Genomic DNA, 19,412 nt, shown 5'->3' on the forward strand with positions numbered 1-19,412 from the left:
GCGCCAGAGTCAACTAAGCACTGGCCAGGCACGGTGGCTGCGTTTCTTTTATAGCGCCAAGTGGCAACCAGCTTCCCGCGAAATCAAGTTGCGACTGTTAAACTACACGATATCGCGTTGCGATAGTCACCTGAGCACCGTTCAAACACATAAATAAAAAATAGACTTGTGATGGGTATTATAATTTCGGTGTAGTCGAAGCTAAGTTTTTTTCTTGTTTTTTGTTGGGGCAAAACAAAATGAAATTGTATTATAAGATCTGTAGCGTAACGCTTTCTTAACGACATAGTTGGAGTCAAAAGCTTTTTGTACCAATTTTACTGGGTTGTTATGTAGTTTGTGCATTTTTTAACCAAACTATGTGCATACATATATACCTTTTACCATACCCACATATAGTCGAATGAGTTTTGCCTTCGTAAGCGTTTTCATAAAAGCATATACCGTGTATACACATATAATAAAGGATGCTTGTGAATCCTTTTTGTATGCCAAGCCAATTCTCTTACATATGCTCTCTCCGTTTAACTTTTGCAWGCATCAAGATTTGTCAGACTAGATTGATTGCTCACCGAATGGGTTGCACTGCAGCCTGATGGCGTACATCCATTATTGGTGTGCGTAAGGTAAAGGCAAACGTGTGCTTACGAAAATTACTATGTACACACCATCTGTATGGGCATACATACATACATGTATATGTGCATGTATATGAAAAGCTGAAATTTGCATATATGTTTATGTGTATATGAAATTGGCTTAAATTTCAGAAAATGGCAACATTTGAAAACGCCACAATAAGTATTGTGTTCTCAAAAGCAAGCCATCTGTTGTACGAGATTATATTGTATTGCTTTGATGTTGGGCCCCTTTGACTCAATTGTGGAGCAAATTAAAAATAGAAAGTGAAAAATACATAAAACATGAAGTTAGCTAATGTGGATACGGCCCCTGGTATGCTCTCGGGACAAACACGTCAATCAAAAAGTACATATTTTTTTGCGTAAATGACAGAATCATTATACATACTTAATCATTGTAATGTAACATGTTTGGCTGAAATTATGAGTGTTTGGTGAAAACAAACCTTGAATATGATAAATTTAAGGCAGTGCTGCGTGTGAATATGAGACTACACTTACTTTTTTATAAAAATTCATTAATATTATATAATGTATAACCTTTCAAACACGTAAAGTTWTTATTTGCTGTCATAATTTTATAGCATGGAATATTTCTGAGGGATTTTAAATAACTTTTTCCCCATATCYTACTGTTTCAAGGGTTATAAGATGTGTACGGTGAAGCGCTAACGGAAAAATTGGTTTGCGAAATTTCGTTCCGGCAATCTCGATATTTAGGATACACTACGTTACGGTAGTTCACCTGAAACCGCTGTGAATAAAATAAAGTCGTTGGTTAATGCAGTCGCCGTGTAACAACTCGAGAGGCTGCTGAAAAACTAAATTTATCTAACTCAGCGTTCACGAGAACACGGGATGTCAAGGATTAATTTCAAAGCTTGACATATGGGATCCTAGTGTTCTTACAGAACGTAATTTTATTCGTCGTATTAGCGACGTCAAAGAAATTATAAATTTTTTGTAGTGCATAGTTACTGGCGACGAAACAGGATGAACCAGCTAAAGCTACTTCGAAGGCCGATAGTCACCAAGAAAAGATAATTCTGTCTGTTTGTTGGCATTTAAAAGTAATCGTGTATTTTGAGATTTGGCCGAAAATACACGTATCACGATTAATTCTGAAGTGWATTGTGATCAGATGGACAAATTGAGTTATGCACTCAAATAGAAGAGATCAGAATTGGTCAATAGAAATAGTGTAGTATTCCAYCAGGATAAAGCGAGACCTCACAAGTTTGTTAACTCGCCGAAAATTGTTGCAGCTTGAATGGTATGTGCTACCACACYCATCATATTCTCCACACTAAGAGCCTTCTGACTAGTATTTGTTCTGGGCTCTGCAAAGATTTTTAGTTGGGAGAACCTTTACCTCAAATGAGAATGTGAAAATCCATTTTGACTACTTTTTGTCCGCAAGGATCGAAAATTGTATATATTTTCTATTATGGAAGTTGGCAAAAGGTTTTGGACCAAACTGCAGAATATATAATGTATACTTCGCGTGTTTTTCTAATCGGAAAATTTTTTTTCTATAAGGTAGTAATGTTAGTGACATCTAGGCTAAAATATTATAATATGTTTTACAATAGTTAAATTGTGCTTAAATTGCAATAAAAACRCTAAATTATTTAGGGAGCGACCCAAAAGCTTGTGTCAATTTTATGCTGGGAATTGTGAGAGGGTTAGCATTTATCGTGAAMATTTTTAAATTAAAAATATGATTCTGATATTAAAATTGTGAAAATTTACACAATTTATCTTAGTTATTAATGCATATTAATTTTTCTCATACCAACAATTTCAATTGAATGAATTAACTCTTCTTAATTCGAGACAAACGTTGTATTAATCTACTTCATTACCTTTAAAATAATGGGAATTTTATCCGTAAATAATCGGGCACAAAAGGCTTTGCAAAAATGAATATTATCAGCTATGCGATTTAAATGTGTGAAAAATAAAGCTTCCAAGCGACTGATGGCATTGTAATATACAAATAAAATGTAATTAATTGTAAAATATTGTGCGCGAAATGAACATTGCTGATGGACATAATTTATTGCGAATTGGCGAAAAGGATACACACATACAAACACACCAATAAGTGAATAACAGGCGAATGCACACATATGCAAAAATAAACAAATAATGACAGATGAACACAGTTTTTTGTATGGACAATTAACAGAGTCATTATCATTGCTTGGAGTTTGGTGGGTGTGCAGACAAAACTGTGCTGTAACTGATGAAGTGCTGTAAATATTGGTGRAATGCATAAAACGTCAAATTCAGTCAGTTTATGGTTTTTTACCGTTTGTGAAAAAAAAGTTAATTGCACTACCATTTAACATCTTGACGCATTAAAATATGCCACATACAAAAAAATAAGTTCCTTGCTTGTGGCGCAAATGTTTTCGTTTATTTTAGTTTATTATCCAGGCGATCAGCGTACCATGAGTGGCAGTCRCATCTGCAACACACATTCCTGCTGCTACCCAATCTAAAGTCGACTTTAACTTTGTTTACATATAGTTAAGTGGTGCATTTGCCGACTGCCACGTTTGGGGTGCAGCCACAATCGGCCGCCAGCATCGATGCTCGGTTGTTGATGGCCTTATGCTGATATTACTCCAGCTGCCACAGCTATTACTTTTGATCATGATGCTGTCACGATGGTGGTTATTTACCATGGTTTGTCTGTTTCTGGTTGTCGTTAGTGCGACAATATTGAGGAGGTGGAGGGGTCCAAACCAACAATGGTTTGTTTGAATACCCGGTATTTGTGTATATTTGAATAGATGGCTAACGGCCATAGAACACAAACACACACTACTTGGCTTTGTATGAATAAGTATATCGTCATTGAAAGAGAAATGCGCTAACTCTTTATTGTATATATACCAATTTTATTACTGCTAGCAGCTTTTAGAACAAGCACTTGAACTGTCGGAAAAACTGTGAGAAAGATGATTTCTGAAGCCTTTGATCAAAACTAGCGTACTTTTAGGAGTTTTGGTTCTTTTAATAAACATATTCCAAAATGCTCAAATTTGACACATAGTTGATGGCCGAATGTCTGATTAAGTACACAGATAGAGAAAAAACTATCCATGAGCAGACATTATTCCTGAAGTGTTCGGAAGAGTCTTACGTATTCTTCATAACGTTTAGCATCAAACAAATATTATTGTCACAGCAGTGTAGGTGAATTCATGGAAGTCGAGACTATAAAATATCTTTATGAAAATGTCATTCATGTCATTAGGAAGGTTAGCCGCTAGGAACTTTCCTGAATCAGAAAACAACAGCGAGGTAAACAAATCCATTTCTCGACAGTCGGATCTAAGTAGCCGGAATGGGTTCGTGTTTTTATTGTCAGCTCGGCACTATTCCTCGAAATTTCTGCTGGAATGTTTTTTGCAGCTGCAACAATAACAACACATATAATTAGTTGTGCATGAAATATGGTCTAATAGAAACYATAAATTCGAAATAAATATTTGATTTTAAATTAATTAAATAGCTCCRAAAACAAATTATTCAATTATTCAACGCTGTGTATCTATTTCGATGGCCATATGTCTAAATATGCTTTGCGTAAAGGACTTTTGCCAATAATCTTAAAATAATGATATTTGCAAGTCGATTCGCYAAAAGACTCTATGCTGCCCTGCTGGCTTACTTGTAAAATAGAGTCGGTAATGGTAATCTATGTTAATGGCAGCAGCGCTGCACGGGCCAACAAAAACAACATTGACGGCTTACACTAACATGTGTATGTATATATACATATATGTACATATATAAGTTCGCATTCATCTGCATGTTTCAAACACAAGTGGGAGCAGCAGAGTTTAAATGGCAGCATAAAGCACGAATGTCRGCTTGGCTATTGTTACTCAAGTAATTGCAGGGCAGCGCGACAGCAGGTGTTTGTTGCATCGGATTTGTGTGCAATTTAACACCTTGAATWTGCAAGTATTGGTGTTTAAACATGTTACATTACAGCGGTGTTCCCTGTGAGGAAGAAGTGTGGATGAAGAAGAATTTCAATTTTAAAGAATAATTCTTCAAACGAGGCTGTTGGTAATGACTAAAGACCGATTTAATATTTTTGACGATATTGCATAGCAAATACTACTTTTGTATAATGATTTTCGACAGAAAAAAAAACAACATTTACATTACTGATTTTGAAAATGTTCACGGTCGCTCTATGTTGAGATATGGGAGATATGTAACCAAAAAACTATGAATTTCTTCAACAAATTGTAAATATGATACTTACTAATGAATTCTTCATATCTTAAAGATCCATTATTCAATTAAATTAAGTATTTAGTAAATATTCTGCAATATTTCGATTAAAAAAGCGCTTTTGATTTAAAAAAAGATAGTACCTAAGTATTTCCGATTTGTACTTCCTGCCTTGAGTACTGACCAATTATTTATAAAAACATATGTATATATAACTGTTTTTGTTTATCTGCCAGCTTACTCAATATTTSTTTTGTTTTGTTGTTTGTTAATTTCACCATTTGCTTCAATGTCTGTCTACCAACCTCTTATCACAACATTTTTTCCTTTCGACGTACTGCGTATATAAGGAGGTGTAAGCTCGTACTTCCACTCCACCATCAGCGCTTACTTAAGTATTCCCCGCACACATGTACATTACTACGTGTCACAAAACGGAAGGAAATCAATTGTGTACGAACTCGTTTTGCAGTTCTGCAATGTCGGACAGGCAGACAGGCAGTCAGACAAATGGGCGAAATTGCTAGTCTTCGTCTAACAGTGCGCACGGTAATCACACTTTGGGCATGAAAAATAGAAGAATCGTAATCGTGCTGTGCTGTTGCCCTCGTCCTTCGTCACCAGGCGAGCGTATAAATAATAAGCATCGTCGTATTGAAAATATCAGTAGARAGATATCATTTAGTTGGAGCATGACGGTGTTTATGGCGCTGAGTGYTTTTGATGGTAGCCCTGCTTAGTGTTGTTGCTATTGTTATTTGCAATCGCTATTGAAGCTTAATTGTGTGCTTTCACCGTTTTGTTCGTTTGCTGGTTTATCTGTGCGTCGGTGTTTCTGTTTGTTTGCTCTAAGTACACAGCGCTTTTGTTGTTGTTTACTTTCTTAGTTTGCGCGGAATGTTGCAGGCGTTTTTAATGTTTGCTTGGGGAATTATTTGCGGTTTGCATCTTAAATTGTCCATTCTTTAAATTAAATCACTGTTTTCACTTTTTCCACGCATTTACTTCGATTGTGTATAATTATATATTGCAAATGGGACTTTTTCTTTTACATATACATTCATATATATACAGAGGTAATTGCATTTAAGATTAATGCTTAATTGAGTTGTGGTGTACGATGAAATGCTTTGTGGTTTTGCGGATGATAAATTAATTTAATTTCACTCACTTTTAAATGAATAATGTCGTAATTAAGTTAAAAATAACGTATTAAAATTTTAAATCGGTGTCTCAAATGGTTTTCGGGTTACAACCTTCTAAAATCAGCTTGTTTTTAAATACGTTTTTTTTTCAAAACTGCACCTTTCAAATTGCGAATTTGTTTGACCGATTACTGGGAAAAACAACCATAAATATCGAGGTTGGTGAGGTTAGGTTAGGCTTGCTGGTTGATCCAGTGAACGCACTTGTACTACAACAAAAATTTGCTCAGGTTTTTAATCGCTATTCCCATCTCTAAAAATGCTCTAAAATGTTCGAGTCGCAAACGAGGAACAATCAGAAGGAAGTATTGAGATGTTTCCATATCGTCTTCTATCATACAGTTCTGCAGCTGGAGAAGCTCACAATTGGTGAGAGACCTTACTGAGGGAATATAACTCACTTGTTCTTTTKCAATCTTACGCGAGCGAATGTTTCTCACAGTCTGAAAGCAACTTTCACGGCCATGAATTTTCCAGCGAAGGGCATTGAATACCATGCTTAGAGTAGACTGCTGATGAGCGTCGCTCGTTGGCCGCTCTCGAGCTTCCTTGCAAGTGTGGTCTTTYCTAACATCGCTTTTTTTAGGTTTTCACATAGTTGTGCCAGTATTTAAGGCTCCAATAAATTATAATATGTTATTTTAAATGATTTCATTTATATATGTATACGGTGAAATTTACTTGAATATTAATTACAAATTCGAAGAAAGAAATTAAACTACTCAAAAAAGCTGGCGAATATAGCGCTACCAAATCATTATTGAAATATTTGTGTGCTTTTACTGTTTAGCAAATCCGCATTAAACTATATAAGGCACTAAAAGCAGCAATTTAAAGCAATATATTAAGCTACCAAAATAATTAGTCAAAATATAGACAGCTCTATGATACACGCGAGAGCACTTAAGCAATAATAACAAGGACCACAATTATACTAACTGATTTATATGTACAGCTGTCTATACATCACTTAAGTACGCGCAGTTAACTGCACTTTGTGTTGCTTAAATCCAAATTTTGCCAACTTTAATTATATACAACTACATATACCATATACATTTGTATATTATTTAACCCGGTGCTTATGCAAAAGYCTAAGTGGTGTCTTCAACTTTGCACTTTTGCCTGAGAGTGTACTGGAAACATAAACACGTACAAGTGGCCTTATGTATGGATCTGTGTGGACAAAATATTTGTTTTCAATGTAATTCAACCATACTGACAAACATGACATAATTGACCCTTAAGTTCAACAATGGACCAACTTAAGCAATTATAAGTTAACTAATGTCGGCAATTGTGAAGACTAATTGTGGGTGATTTCATTGACTACTACAACTACTGTTGTCTGCTAATAAAGTTTCACATTAGAATTGAGCACAAAACAACTGCTAAAGTGATTTCTACAGGCAGAGATAACATATTTGTAATGAAAAGTGCACTGAAAGAAATTGAAGTTGCAATTGAACTGTGAAACAGCTTATGCTCAAGGACGCGTAGCATCACGCGCGTATTTTAAGCTTAATAATAAATTTACCTTATGTCAAAATATTGGACTTTAAAGTTTTGTTTTTAGGTTAGGTTATACTGTCCGGCTGTCACGCCACACATAGACCTACTGATCCTTAGTAATTCCTGTGGAGGTTCTGTTTAATTAGAGGTAAAGTATCCGTCATATAGAACGACAAGCTTTTTGCGAACTTAAAAGCGACTTGTTTACCTTGCTAGTCATTTGAGCTGCGCAGGTTCTACATATTTAAGAAGAGTTCTAGGTAATGCTAAACAGAGCCATAGGAGGTGTTCCAGCATTTTTCTCATGCCTGAGATCAACAACCATCCGGCAGTCCTTTCRAGACCGTGTGGGTAAAAAGTATGGGCGTTTTCCTACGGTTCACTTGCACATGATCTTGAAGATYCTGCATGTACTTAAGGCATTTCGTCTCCATTGCTCCGTCTGCCAGTTCTTTTGAAAATTTTATTGTACCATACCGTTTTTAGAAGGTTCCGTATTTTTGTACTTGTCAGACAGATTATWCTTTTGGCGATGCTCTTGCGCCTTTCAGTCTCTTTTATTGTGATCTGAAACCGTCTCTTCCAAATGAAATCTGAGGGTATGTGGTTTCGAGTTTATGGTGGCATTTAAGCTTATAGTAATTAATATCAGTRGTCTTAGTAAAAAAATATGAAAATTCACTATGAAAACAAAAATAATAGCAATGAATAATGTTAGTCCAAATGACATCATTGACCACCAACTCGTTGCGCTTAAATTAATTCCATTCAACGTTTTTATCTGAAATTTTTTTKCTGCTGACTAATATGCACACCTAATTACAGATATACACTTTCGATGAATCATATAGTCAAATTCACAGAAATTTTTCGTTTTTCACGGTGTAAATAAAATAATTATTGTAGCAAAACAAATTGGATTAATGCGTGCTCATATCAAAGGCCATACACTGGACACAGCAGCTGTTGGCGTCGACTAGCTTGTGCTCTAAGACACCTCAACAAAAGCTGGAGACTCATTTCAGTAAGCTGGGGAGTTGCTTGTGAGTGACTCAGTATGAGTATTGGATCAGACGAGCACAAAATTGATGTGATGCGCATCGAGGAAAGTTTGCAACGTGCTAATTATACATACATTCAATATACGTTTATATATATATAGGTATGTAAAAAAAAATATATGTATATGTAGTATATGGGTTTGGGGGTACGAAACCTTACGAACTAAAACAGTTTTCCATTTTGGGGGAGAGTAAAGAAAATATTACGAAATTTATTGCTATGCTTGTGATTGTGTGGAGTGCGATGATAAGATAGAGAACGGCGGGTTTGCCGTTTGTTGGCAAATGGGTTGTGTGATAACAGAGAGATAATAAGAGTGGGAAAATATTAGATAATGAAACAATGAAATACAGTGAGTATTGAATAAAGTAAACAGTAAAGTGAAGGTAAAACGATTATTRAGTACAACATGATAGAGAGTGAAAAGACTGGGAAAAGATTAATTGTGGGTTAATTACAAAAAAATACAAAACAAGTATTGTGAAGTGCCTTTTYTTACCAAAATTAAAAGAAAATAAGCGATTGTACAACAATAACAAAAGAGTATTAACCTAATAATCTCAGCACAAGGCGTCAAATTATAAGAAAATTAAATATAAAATCATACACACGCACTGAAATACTAGCCATCTAGCAATGATGTAATAAAGTGTGTCAAAAGAAGGGCGAAGTTATGCCAACAACAATAGAAGCATAAAAAGTGTGACGACGTAAAGCGTWTAATTTGAGCATTTAACACTAACTGCAAGTGTCCTATTACAAACGTCTAAATTACATGGCTTTCAAATTACGCAATTGGCAACAAAGAAATAGAACTGCTTAAACATATGCAAAGACATTGGTTTTTGTGCCAGTAGCTAGTTTAAGCGGCGTATATTACTATAATTTTAGCAACAATTTAACACTARAAATCAGTGCACAACTATGCTTACATATGTGAGAAGCCGCCATTTAGATTTACCTTCATCGCCACCACGTTCAGTATAGCGATCCAAAGAGTGATCTGAACGATAGGTGCTGCGTCGACGATTGTGTATTGCTGTGCCACCATTGTATGGATTGTTGTTGTAAGCACGTGTTAATATGCCATCATCTTCGAAATTTGTTTCGAGCAGGATATYTTCACGAGGATCACGTATGCGATCGCGTTGGTTTAGAGACTTTGTCGGTGAAGGCATGAYGCATAAATTTATATGTGGTTAGTTTAGTGTTAGCGTAGTGACAAGATATAGGCTTAATTCTTTGGTATGCTTATGTATGTGTATCCTAAACTCAGTCGTTGTTATAATACTTCTATGCTGATTTTTCGGAAATTTGGTATTTTTAAATTTCCGTCGTTAATTAAATATATTTATTTCGCTTGGTTACGTTTTCTTTAATTTTGTGACACTAAACGTTGCTAAAACGACAGGAAAAATATTGATGTTTGTTAATCAATCGATTTTTCTAAAATATAGTTTTAAGTGAAATCCTTAATTTTTGACAGAATGTTGTAGTTGGCTTCATATCAGTGAAAAATTTTGCTGAAACTTAGTTTGGAATTGTGCACTTTTTTCAAATACTGTACAATATTTGCCTATTCTTAGATTAATTAATGAGGAATGCACCGTGACCTTAGGTTTATTGTGTCCTTCCCCATTCTTAAGTGAAATTTTTAATTTTTGACAAAATGTTGTAGTTGGCTTCATATATGTAAATGCAAAATATTTTATGTGTTGTGCTTCTAAGTAGTTAAAGGATCCAGAAAAACATTGGTRGACGTGTTGGATTTGGAAAATATAAAAATAACAAATTTTTTTCTACTTCACTATTTACTTAATTTTTTTATTAAATTCTTTATATTTTTGACTATTTTTATCATTTAGTATTAATTTCTATCATATTTTTTAAAATTTAATTTATATGATTTTTTTCTCTTCTAATAGTGAATTGATTTTTCTCTTTTTTCCATTATTTATATTTTTTATTATTTTTAATTTTTACTGAAAGCTATTTTATGCTTTTTGGCGGCAGCGTTAAATTTACATCTATTTTACTTTTATTTTTAATTAATTTGCAATAAAAAAATTTTTATTTCGCAAAATTCATAAAAATGTATGCTTATGTTTCTATTTATTTTTTATTTTACACATTTTTTCACACATATTTTTATTTCACATGCAATKTTTGATCTCCCCTTTTTACATTGTATCGTATTTACCGTTTATTTTTATGAATCATAGAAGCTTAATCGAATCACACTTCAATATATTATTTAGTTATACGTCCCGTTTCATTACTAATTAMAAAACAGATGGAAAAAACTTACTACATTTGTACTTTTTCTTGACATTGTAAATTATATATACATATACATATGTGGTTTTGCACGTCTCTAGATCACAATGAACCGCCAAAGCTACACATTGTGACCGACTAAAGTACCCTCATTCCAACCTGAATTTGCAGAAAAAAATAATGAAAATTTATAACTGACGATATAAACACACATTGACAGCATTACGTTTTATTTGGACGAAGTTTACGTTGACAAGCGCACAAACAGCAACGGCAACAATGAACTTATTTCTGCTAAATAAACCAACAACGAAAGCGTTTGTGACTGCGACAACAGCGACTTGTTGCTTTCGATTCGTTTGCGATTCACTTTCGAACTGATTCGCCAGTACTGGGCTCTATATGTTCAAAAGCGAAACGAAGCGAAATGAAACGACCGGCATTAGTTGATCATTATTTCATTTTATTCATTTTTTATTGCTACTTAATACTTTTTTTTTAACAGCAAGTAGCGTCCCTACGTGCCCACACTCGCACGTAGCAATTTCATTATTGTATATGTATGTAAGTATATATGTGTATGTATTGACTGCACATTTGTAGCCGGTTTTCCTATACAAAGCTTACTACTATAGACCCTATTCAGTACCCAACTCACTGGCGCTCTGCAGTACTCTTGTGCGCTCTTCACTGCAGCGTGGAGTTCATTGTTTGTTGGCTGCGACTGATATCTACCTACTGTAATTGAAAAACAGCAAATTAGCGCTTCAATAAGTCAATACACGATACAGTACATGCACTTGAACATATATACGTACGTTCATATGTATTCATACATATATGTATATACATGTATATGTGTATACTCTTGAAAAACCTTTACCTATTTGCTTTGTAACTCCATTGAATGATGTTAAGTAGACAAGTGTTTCAGTACTCACACATACATAAGCTTATGTATGTACTTCCAGCATTCTATGCATTGCTTTCCACACTTACTTTAGCACTCCCATTCTCTGCTCCACAACCAATAAAGGTATCCACAAAGCAACGTCAACGAAATAAGCCAGCTGATCAGCAGTTGGTTAACGGTTGGTATTTGAAATGACGCTCGACGCTTGTTGCTTCCGAACTGGTTTCTTGGACTTGATTAAAGCAGCTACACGCTATTTGTCGTTGTGTTTTTTTAGTTTTGTTTATTTTCGATACTTGTTTCTTTATTCTTAATTCTACTTTTTGTTCGTAACATTGCATACTCATCTGTTGCTCGTTGCTTGACTCTCTGCAATGTGTTAACACCTAAAGTCAATAGGTTAATTTTGCCGATCACATCGTAAGTTCTTAGGTTAAGCGTCGATAGCCAATTAAATGTTTAAGAAATTGAAAATAAATGTACAAATAATAGACAATCTAAATTTGTTGGCGGACAGTCTACGATTTTTTAAATTTAAGGTGCCACCCCTATAGAGAAATGTTTACAAAAATCGATTTTTTTTCATTTCGATAGAGTTCACCTTTAAAAACATTACACCAAATGAATAACTTAAATAGTTTTCTATCTGGCAACTCAAGATGTTAACGTTTTTGATACCCCAATCAGARTGGCAAAAATGCATCGATAATCGGTTTAAACGCATGTAAAAGTGTATAGATCTTAATGGAGAATATTTTCTACAGGTACTCTATTCCCATCATTCAGTTTGTGGTATCCAACTAATTTAGACTTACTTAAAGCATAAGTGTCTTTATATATATAAAAGTAAATTCATTTGCACGATTAATTTGCGTTTAACTTGTTTTAATATTTTAGGATATAAGCTCGTAGGTATGTATACCTTTATAATACTTTTATTCGTGTGTTAATATTTATGCTTAATGCATTGAAATTAATACATATGGTATATATTAGTTTAAAATTTCATTTTCAAATATTCAATTACGTAAATATGAATATTGTTGAATTTATTTCATTCAGCCGTCATCAATTATTTATGTTTGCATATAAAGGTTTGGACAAATTATTTATTATTAACGGCTTTTAGCTTACAAAAAACTGCTGTCAACAGTTTATTAATGATGATAAATTGCCTCGCACCTGAATTTAAACTGAACTTAGACATTAAATAATAGGTGAGTTTTACCCAAGAAGTTAAATTATTTGGCTGGGAAGCATTTTGATAGCCTATTTAGAAGTCTGTAGCTTAAAAAATGATTTTATTTTTTTTAAAGGTTTGCTCTATCGAAATATGAAAAAGTGGATTATTTTTAATTCACACGAAAACGCCCTTATTTTATTCTAGAAATCTGAAAAAAATTGATTGTTGTTTTCAGTTCATAATTCTATAGCTTAGATATTCAAAAAATATCTTCCAAAAAGGTCTTTTTCAAAATTAAAATTGTTTCGAAAGTTATAGCTGTTTCAGTGTCATGCCAACTGGACCGATTTGAGCTGTGAACGAAATTTTAAATGCGTTTTTCTAGAAAATTTTTTTCGATACGCTTGTCAGAATATCTCAAGTTTTAATCAGCCAATTTACTTGAAATATGGAGAACTACTTGCCCTTAATAATGCCAGATGGAGATTCAGTTTAGTTTGAGCTGGAGTATTCGTCGTATAGAATGTAACCGCTTTTGCGAACTTTAGAAGCGACTTGATATAGATATACATACATATGTATGTAATAATGTAAAATAATTGTTGTGCTTTTTATCCTATCATGCTTATCAGTTATAAATAGAGCATTAGTTGTGCCAAAGCATATTATCTCAAAACTTTTCTTACCTGCGAGCAAGAGCAAAATTAAGTAAATATAAAATTTAATTAAAACGAAATATTTTTCATAATTGCTTTTCACTATTTCCTCAACGATTTTATTTACTTTCATCGAAGAGCAATTCATACTCAAACTCTGTAGCGTTAAGTGCATTCACACTTCACTAGCAAAAAGCAGAAAATAAAACAGTACTTCAAACTCAGCACAGCAAATAAAATAAAGATGGGTTAAAGATAATTCCAGCAATGCGGCAGTATGAGACGCAGCTGACGATTGTTGGGTGGTAGGCGGTGGTTGGGTCGTTCGAACACCTGCTTGACCAACTGCGAAACAAAACAAAGTGCTGCTGCAGAGTCAGGCTTTAAAAAATTACAATGGTTTGCTGCAACTGCCGTCTTCCAATGCCTCCACACACTGTCAATACCATTCAACTGTCTATAAAACGCTTGGTTGTTAGTACATATAAGCTTGTGGATAGGCACAAGTAGCTCAAAATATGTATGCTGCCTGCAATTGAGTATTGGCAAGTGAATTTAAATGAGGTAGACTTTAGTGATGTACTGTGTAAAATAGGTATGTATGAAAATAACTACAGTTTTTCGCAGTAAGCCTATATGAATAAAATTTGTGGTGCGCATACACTCAACTAAACTATAATTGTTGATTTTCCAGTCGTTCATGCTCATATGAAAACCATATTGTGCGAGCGTTTTCAATAAAGTGGCGGCACCGTTCACATGTACTGGCAGGCGGCAGCAATGCTTTGTATGTGGCGTGTAACTACTATAGGTACCGTATACATATAAATGTATAGCTGTTACGTCTTGCTGTGGTTATGTGCAACGAGCTGGGACACGTACAACACACGTACAGAAGAAACGTCGGAAGAAAACTATTTTCATAAAGTTAAATACCCCGAAAAGTATGTGAGTTGCGTGGAAAGTATTCAGACTTTTTTGTTGTTGCACACTTTACTCTTATGCCGTGCACTCCATATTTTCGCTGACTGCACGGAAACTATGGTGAAATATTTCTTTTAAGCGCTTTTTTGCGCTGTTTCTTCTTCTTTACCTACATAGCTTCATCGTCGTCGGCCTTTGGAGTGATGTAAATGACTTAACGCTGAAATTATGAAAGCACCTGATGAAGATGCCGTGGACGCAAATGGTAATGATAATGCTGATAATCACATGAATCGGGGTTTTTGTACCTTGATTGCGGTGGATAAAAGCGCGCAAAGTAGCTTTTTCTCATGCTGATGCAGCAGCTTGGCCACATCTATAAAGCAAAAGCGACCATAACCAAGGTATGCTGACAACGGCTGACTGGCTTCTATAGCGCGTCTACCTGCACCAATTAAAGGATACAATTTGCAGTATAAAAGGAAGTAGGCGGTTCACAAGGAAATAGTGCTGGCGGTCGTGGTCGTGCTATGATACCGCCGTTTTGCCGACGCTGCGCGTGGAGACATGCATCCGTCCGTCGCGCTGAGAGAATTATCACCGACATTTCCGCTTGTGAAGATGACAAAAATGACAAAGCATTGCTGTGGCGCGTAGTGTGCTATGATTCTCGGCTGCGTCCACGGTTGCAATTCATAACGATACAGGGAACATTTCATACATGGAATATATGTGCACTTATGCACAAGTATATAGAAGTAAATAGTTTCTATGCCGAACGGGTTATGACGGAAATGGCACAGGCAGTCGTAATAGCGACGTTAGCGTGTGCATAGAAAATATTTGATGCTGTCGCCATATTCGCTGCTGAAGGGAAGAACAGCAAAAAATTAATTCCTGCTGCTGAATGAATGAGTAGTAGAAGGTACAACGAAGCCTAGCAGAGCGCGCATCGTCATACAACTCCCCACTTTTCGCCATAGAGTCGTCGATATAAAAGTTGTAATTATGAAGGTAGAGCAAAAACAAAAAAAAAAAAAAATAAGTGTTGCGATAAGAGAGTGGAAAAGAAAAGAAAAGATAAGGAAAGAAAAAAAAAGAAAATAAGAGCAAAGAAAAGAAAATAGTACTATAACTAGCACAAAAAAAGATAATAATAATTTCCTTTCATTACTTTTGGTGGGCGGGTGTACGGCAGCAGTTAARCATTAGACCATAAATATGTATGCGTAGTAGCTGTGGCGGTAAAGTGCCAACATTTGTTGCTAAAACAATAAGCAAACAGAAACAACAACAGCAATGTATACATTAACTCCGTATAGCCACATAAAAGCAGTGGTAAACAGATGGAAAGCGTGCAATCAAAGGAGATAAAAGAAATGAAAAAATAGAAAAACTTTCTTGTGGGAAAATTAAATTTGCTGATGAGGTGAGTTTATCGCTCTGCTCTTCTGTTTTGTTTGCAATAAGCATGCATAGGTGTGTTGGCGCTTGGCGGTAGTGTTCTATTTTGCTAGTAAATCTAACAAAAAGTGTGCAAACGTTGCTTAATTTGATTGCGAAATAATTAATTAGCAAAATTTAGCGTCAAACTTGAAGTCGGGTGAGGTCAAGCTAGGGGTTATTTTGTGTTCAAACTAGGGCTTAAGCGAGTCTATTTAGATTAATCTTGATGTCGAATACCCTCAAAATAGGGGTTACGCGAGGACAAACCAAGGGTCAGGTTAGGTTAAGAAGTCGATGCTATCAGGGATCTCACTTGGTGAGGTGAGAGGGCCGGTCCGTTGTAAGCTAGGGGTTACTCGAAGTCAAACTAGCGATCAAGGTAGATCTAGCTATGAATTAATGGAGATAACGCTGGGATTTAAGCTAGTTAAATCAGTTAAAATCTTTTTCCAGCTTCAATATGACGATGTTCGGGCTTCCACTTCACTTTGTGCCGAAGAYAACGTTCAATAAGTGAGATATTTTAATGGATATGTTAATTTAAAATTATATGGCTTGATGCCAGAAATTGATCCATATGTGATCCTTGCCACATATACCAATTATTATGATTTCTATACTGCCGGTTCACAATTTTCCCTAAAATTTTTTAATAATAATTTTTGTGATAAAGTTTTGAGTGTATATTATTTGGTTACAGCCGAACTTAGCCCTTCCCCCCCTTACTTACATTTTTTGTTTAATTTGTTTTACCTATTTCTAACACTAATTTATTTTTTCTTTTCCTGCGAAATATGAAAGGGTGGGTATAGGCTCACGTGTGCGTAGTTGTTACTACTTTTTCTGCTTCAACATTCTCGACGACCTTTGAAAGAGTCTGAATTGCTGAAAACTTATGTATGTAAGTATGTACATATGTGGCTGGCGAGCAAGCTGCTGCGCAACAAAATGGAATTTCATTACACTGTCAAAGTAACCAAAGAATCAGCCAAGCAGCCAACCAGCAAACCAACCATGCCAGCAAACATTTTCCGAAATGTCACACGAAATTGAGAAACAAAAATGAGATACACACTCACACTAACAAACAACTGAAAGAAAAACCGAGTGAAAGCCAGCCGAATTGTATGGCAGCCCAACATCCAATTAGGCAAGCGGCGTACAGGATATGCGAGTTGCTAGCCGCCTGACGTAAGCGTTCGTGCCGGCGCTGACACTGACAAGCTGAGGTGGATGCGTTAAGCCGCCRACATGCCGACAATGAACCAACTGAGGCTGAGACCAAGCCCGAGACMGCGCTTGGGCTTGCGTTCGCATTTGCGTTTTGATTCGGTTTGTCGGTAAGTTTGTGATCCGGTCGACGTATCGCATGCCAACTTGCTTCATGTGCCTATTGTTTCTTTTCCTTTTTTCTTGTTTTTTGTTGCTGTTGTATCTATTTTGCCACAACGTCAGTTGAAGTTTTCTTGCATACCAAACTTGTTGAAGCCGGAAAAAGTTTTAAGTGTTTGTCTGTATATGCACAGATATTTTTGTTTGTTCATGCGGGTGTTGAGTGGAAAACTTTTTGAGCRTACAACAACTCAACTTCTGACTCACCAAGCAACATTTACTTGACTCAGAACTACTACACTTTAACTCACTGCAACGGCTTGTTTGTGAAAGCGGAATATGAATGCCGCATGACAGTTCATTTGAAATGGCTACGATTGCTGAGTGACTGAGTGCAGAGGGTGCCATAGTTTGCAACTGTTCACCAAGTTGAGGTTATTGTCAAGGTTTAGCCTACAATATGACACAAAGATTGGAGTATTCCAAGCAGACTACCATGCTGGCACGCATAATTACGTTGTGCCTGTCTGGAGCGAGGTGGTTGGCTGCTCGGTGGTTCGTCCGGCAGTTTTCGTACATATCATTTGCAGACTCACAATTAACCCAAAGGTACGTAAGAACTCAAAGGATAGAGTTTGTCTTTCGTACACGTAWTACATATAAAAATCTAATGTGCTGTGGTGGAGTTAGTGGGTGAGAGAGCGAGGTAGAGGTTCATTGAGGCTGTGTGTTGCTTTATAGAAGAAATTTCTTTCAAGAAATTCAGGGTTGGAAATGGTGTATAAAGAGGCTGCTTGTTTGTTTTTGTAGGTGTAGAAGTTTAGCGCTGTTGACGTTTCATCGTTTCATCGCTCAATGGTACGTTTAAGCGCCTACGGTTATGCTTTGTTACAAAGCGAAAAAGGTTAACGTATCATTTTACGTGCATTTATATGGCATACTCGTATGAAGAGCCGTACACATTAACATTAATACATAATTTGGTAAATACACGCACGCACACATTAGCACACAATTTAGCATAAACGCACGTACACCGCTAAAGTCTTGGTAAATAAATATAAATAAAAATGTTGTGGGCATTAAGAACACATGCATACATCCAAGTGTGTATACATACACGCACCCAAATTCAAGTACCAGCACGGCTTGCCTCTCCAGGATAGGATTCGACTCCTTCTCACAATCCTTTAGCTATGCTTTCGCAATTAAATGTTTATATGTTTCTAATTGAAATTTATGATATTCTTAAGGTCTTTTATTTGCAACACTTAAATGGCAAGGTGTATGTTATCTATTAAATATATGATAATGTTATAAAATGACTTTAGGTCATGTTCTTTGCCGGGAGTTTGCTGTGTGTCATGTTTGTGGAATATTTTGTGTGTATTTAATTTAGTCTTGTTTTAAGGTTTACAATTTTTCCTAGTAATGTTATTAGCATGCCTTTGGACCCAAAAATGTTGCCACTGATTTGTARGGCATACGCCTTTTCTTTGCAATTTAAATTTAACAAGTTAACATGCTGTTGAAGTTGCTTTGGTTCCACAGAAAGGGTTAACAGAAAAGGGATAATGTATACTCAGGTTATTGTTTTTAAATTAAGTTGACTGTGCACTCAGTACAATGAAAGCCTTCCTTGGCGGTATATTGTTCTACTTTAAAGGTGGTTTAAATTGCATATTTTTAGTTTGTCGTTTATATGCTAGCATGGACATTTGCCGAAATCGCTTCAAAACTACCGCGGACCTTTATTCGATTAACACAACGATATTTACTATATAATACTGACAATTGAGCTGCAAAGTTCGTTGGCTGATGTAGAAAAAATTGTTTTCAAGAAGGGTTCGCAGAATCTTTGGGTTTCACTCAAGTAGCAATTTCAACTGATTTCATATGAATTGGATCCGAGGGACGTTGAAATACGATTTTGTTTGTCAGAAATACTGCTTGAACGGCACAAAAAGAAGTCGCTTTTGCAACGAACTTTGACTGCTAATG

At 35.5% G+C, this 19,412-nt stretch overlaps 1 protein-coding gene across 7 annotated transcripts in view; it reads right to left on the reverse strand.

Annotated features, from left to right (window-relative positions):
* The window catches only part of LOC108972007 (neuronal membrane glycoprotein M6-a), a gene marked incomplete at its 3' end in the record, with an annotated part of 55,027 nt that overhangs the window by 7,732 nt on the left and 27,883 nt on the right, over positions 1-19,412 (reverse strand). Inside the window, 3 exon segments of one of the 7 annotated variants that reach the window (XM_018938422.1) lie at positions 9,642-10,079; positions 10,989-11,116; positions 11,184-11,272. In XM_018938422.1, coding sequence (XP_018793967.1) covers positions 9,642-9,858 — 217 coding nt within the window. In that variant the 5' untranslated portion in view covers positions 9,859-10,079; positions 10,989-11,116; positions 11,184-11,272. 7 annotated transcript variants of the gene reach the window in all.

Source organism: Bactrocera latifrons, unplaced genomic scaffold (genome assembly GCF_001853355.1).
Source record: "Bactrocera latifrons isolate USDA-ARS-PBARC rearing strain unplaced genomic scaffold, ASM185335v1 scaffold_37, whole genome shotgun sequence".
NCBI lineage: Eukaryota > Metazoa > Arthropoda > Insecta > Diptera > Tephritidae > Bactrocera > Bactrocera latifrons.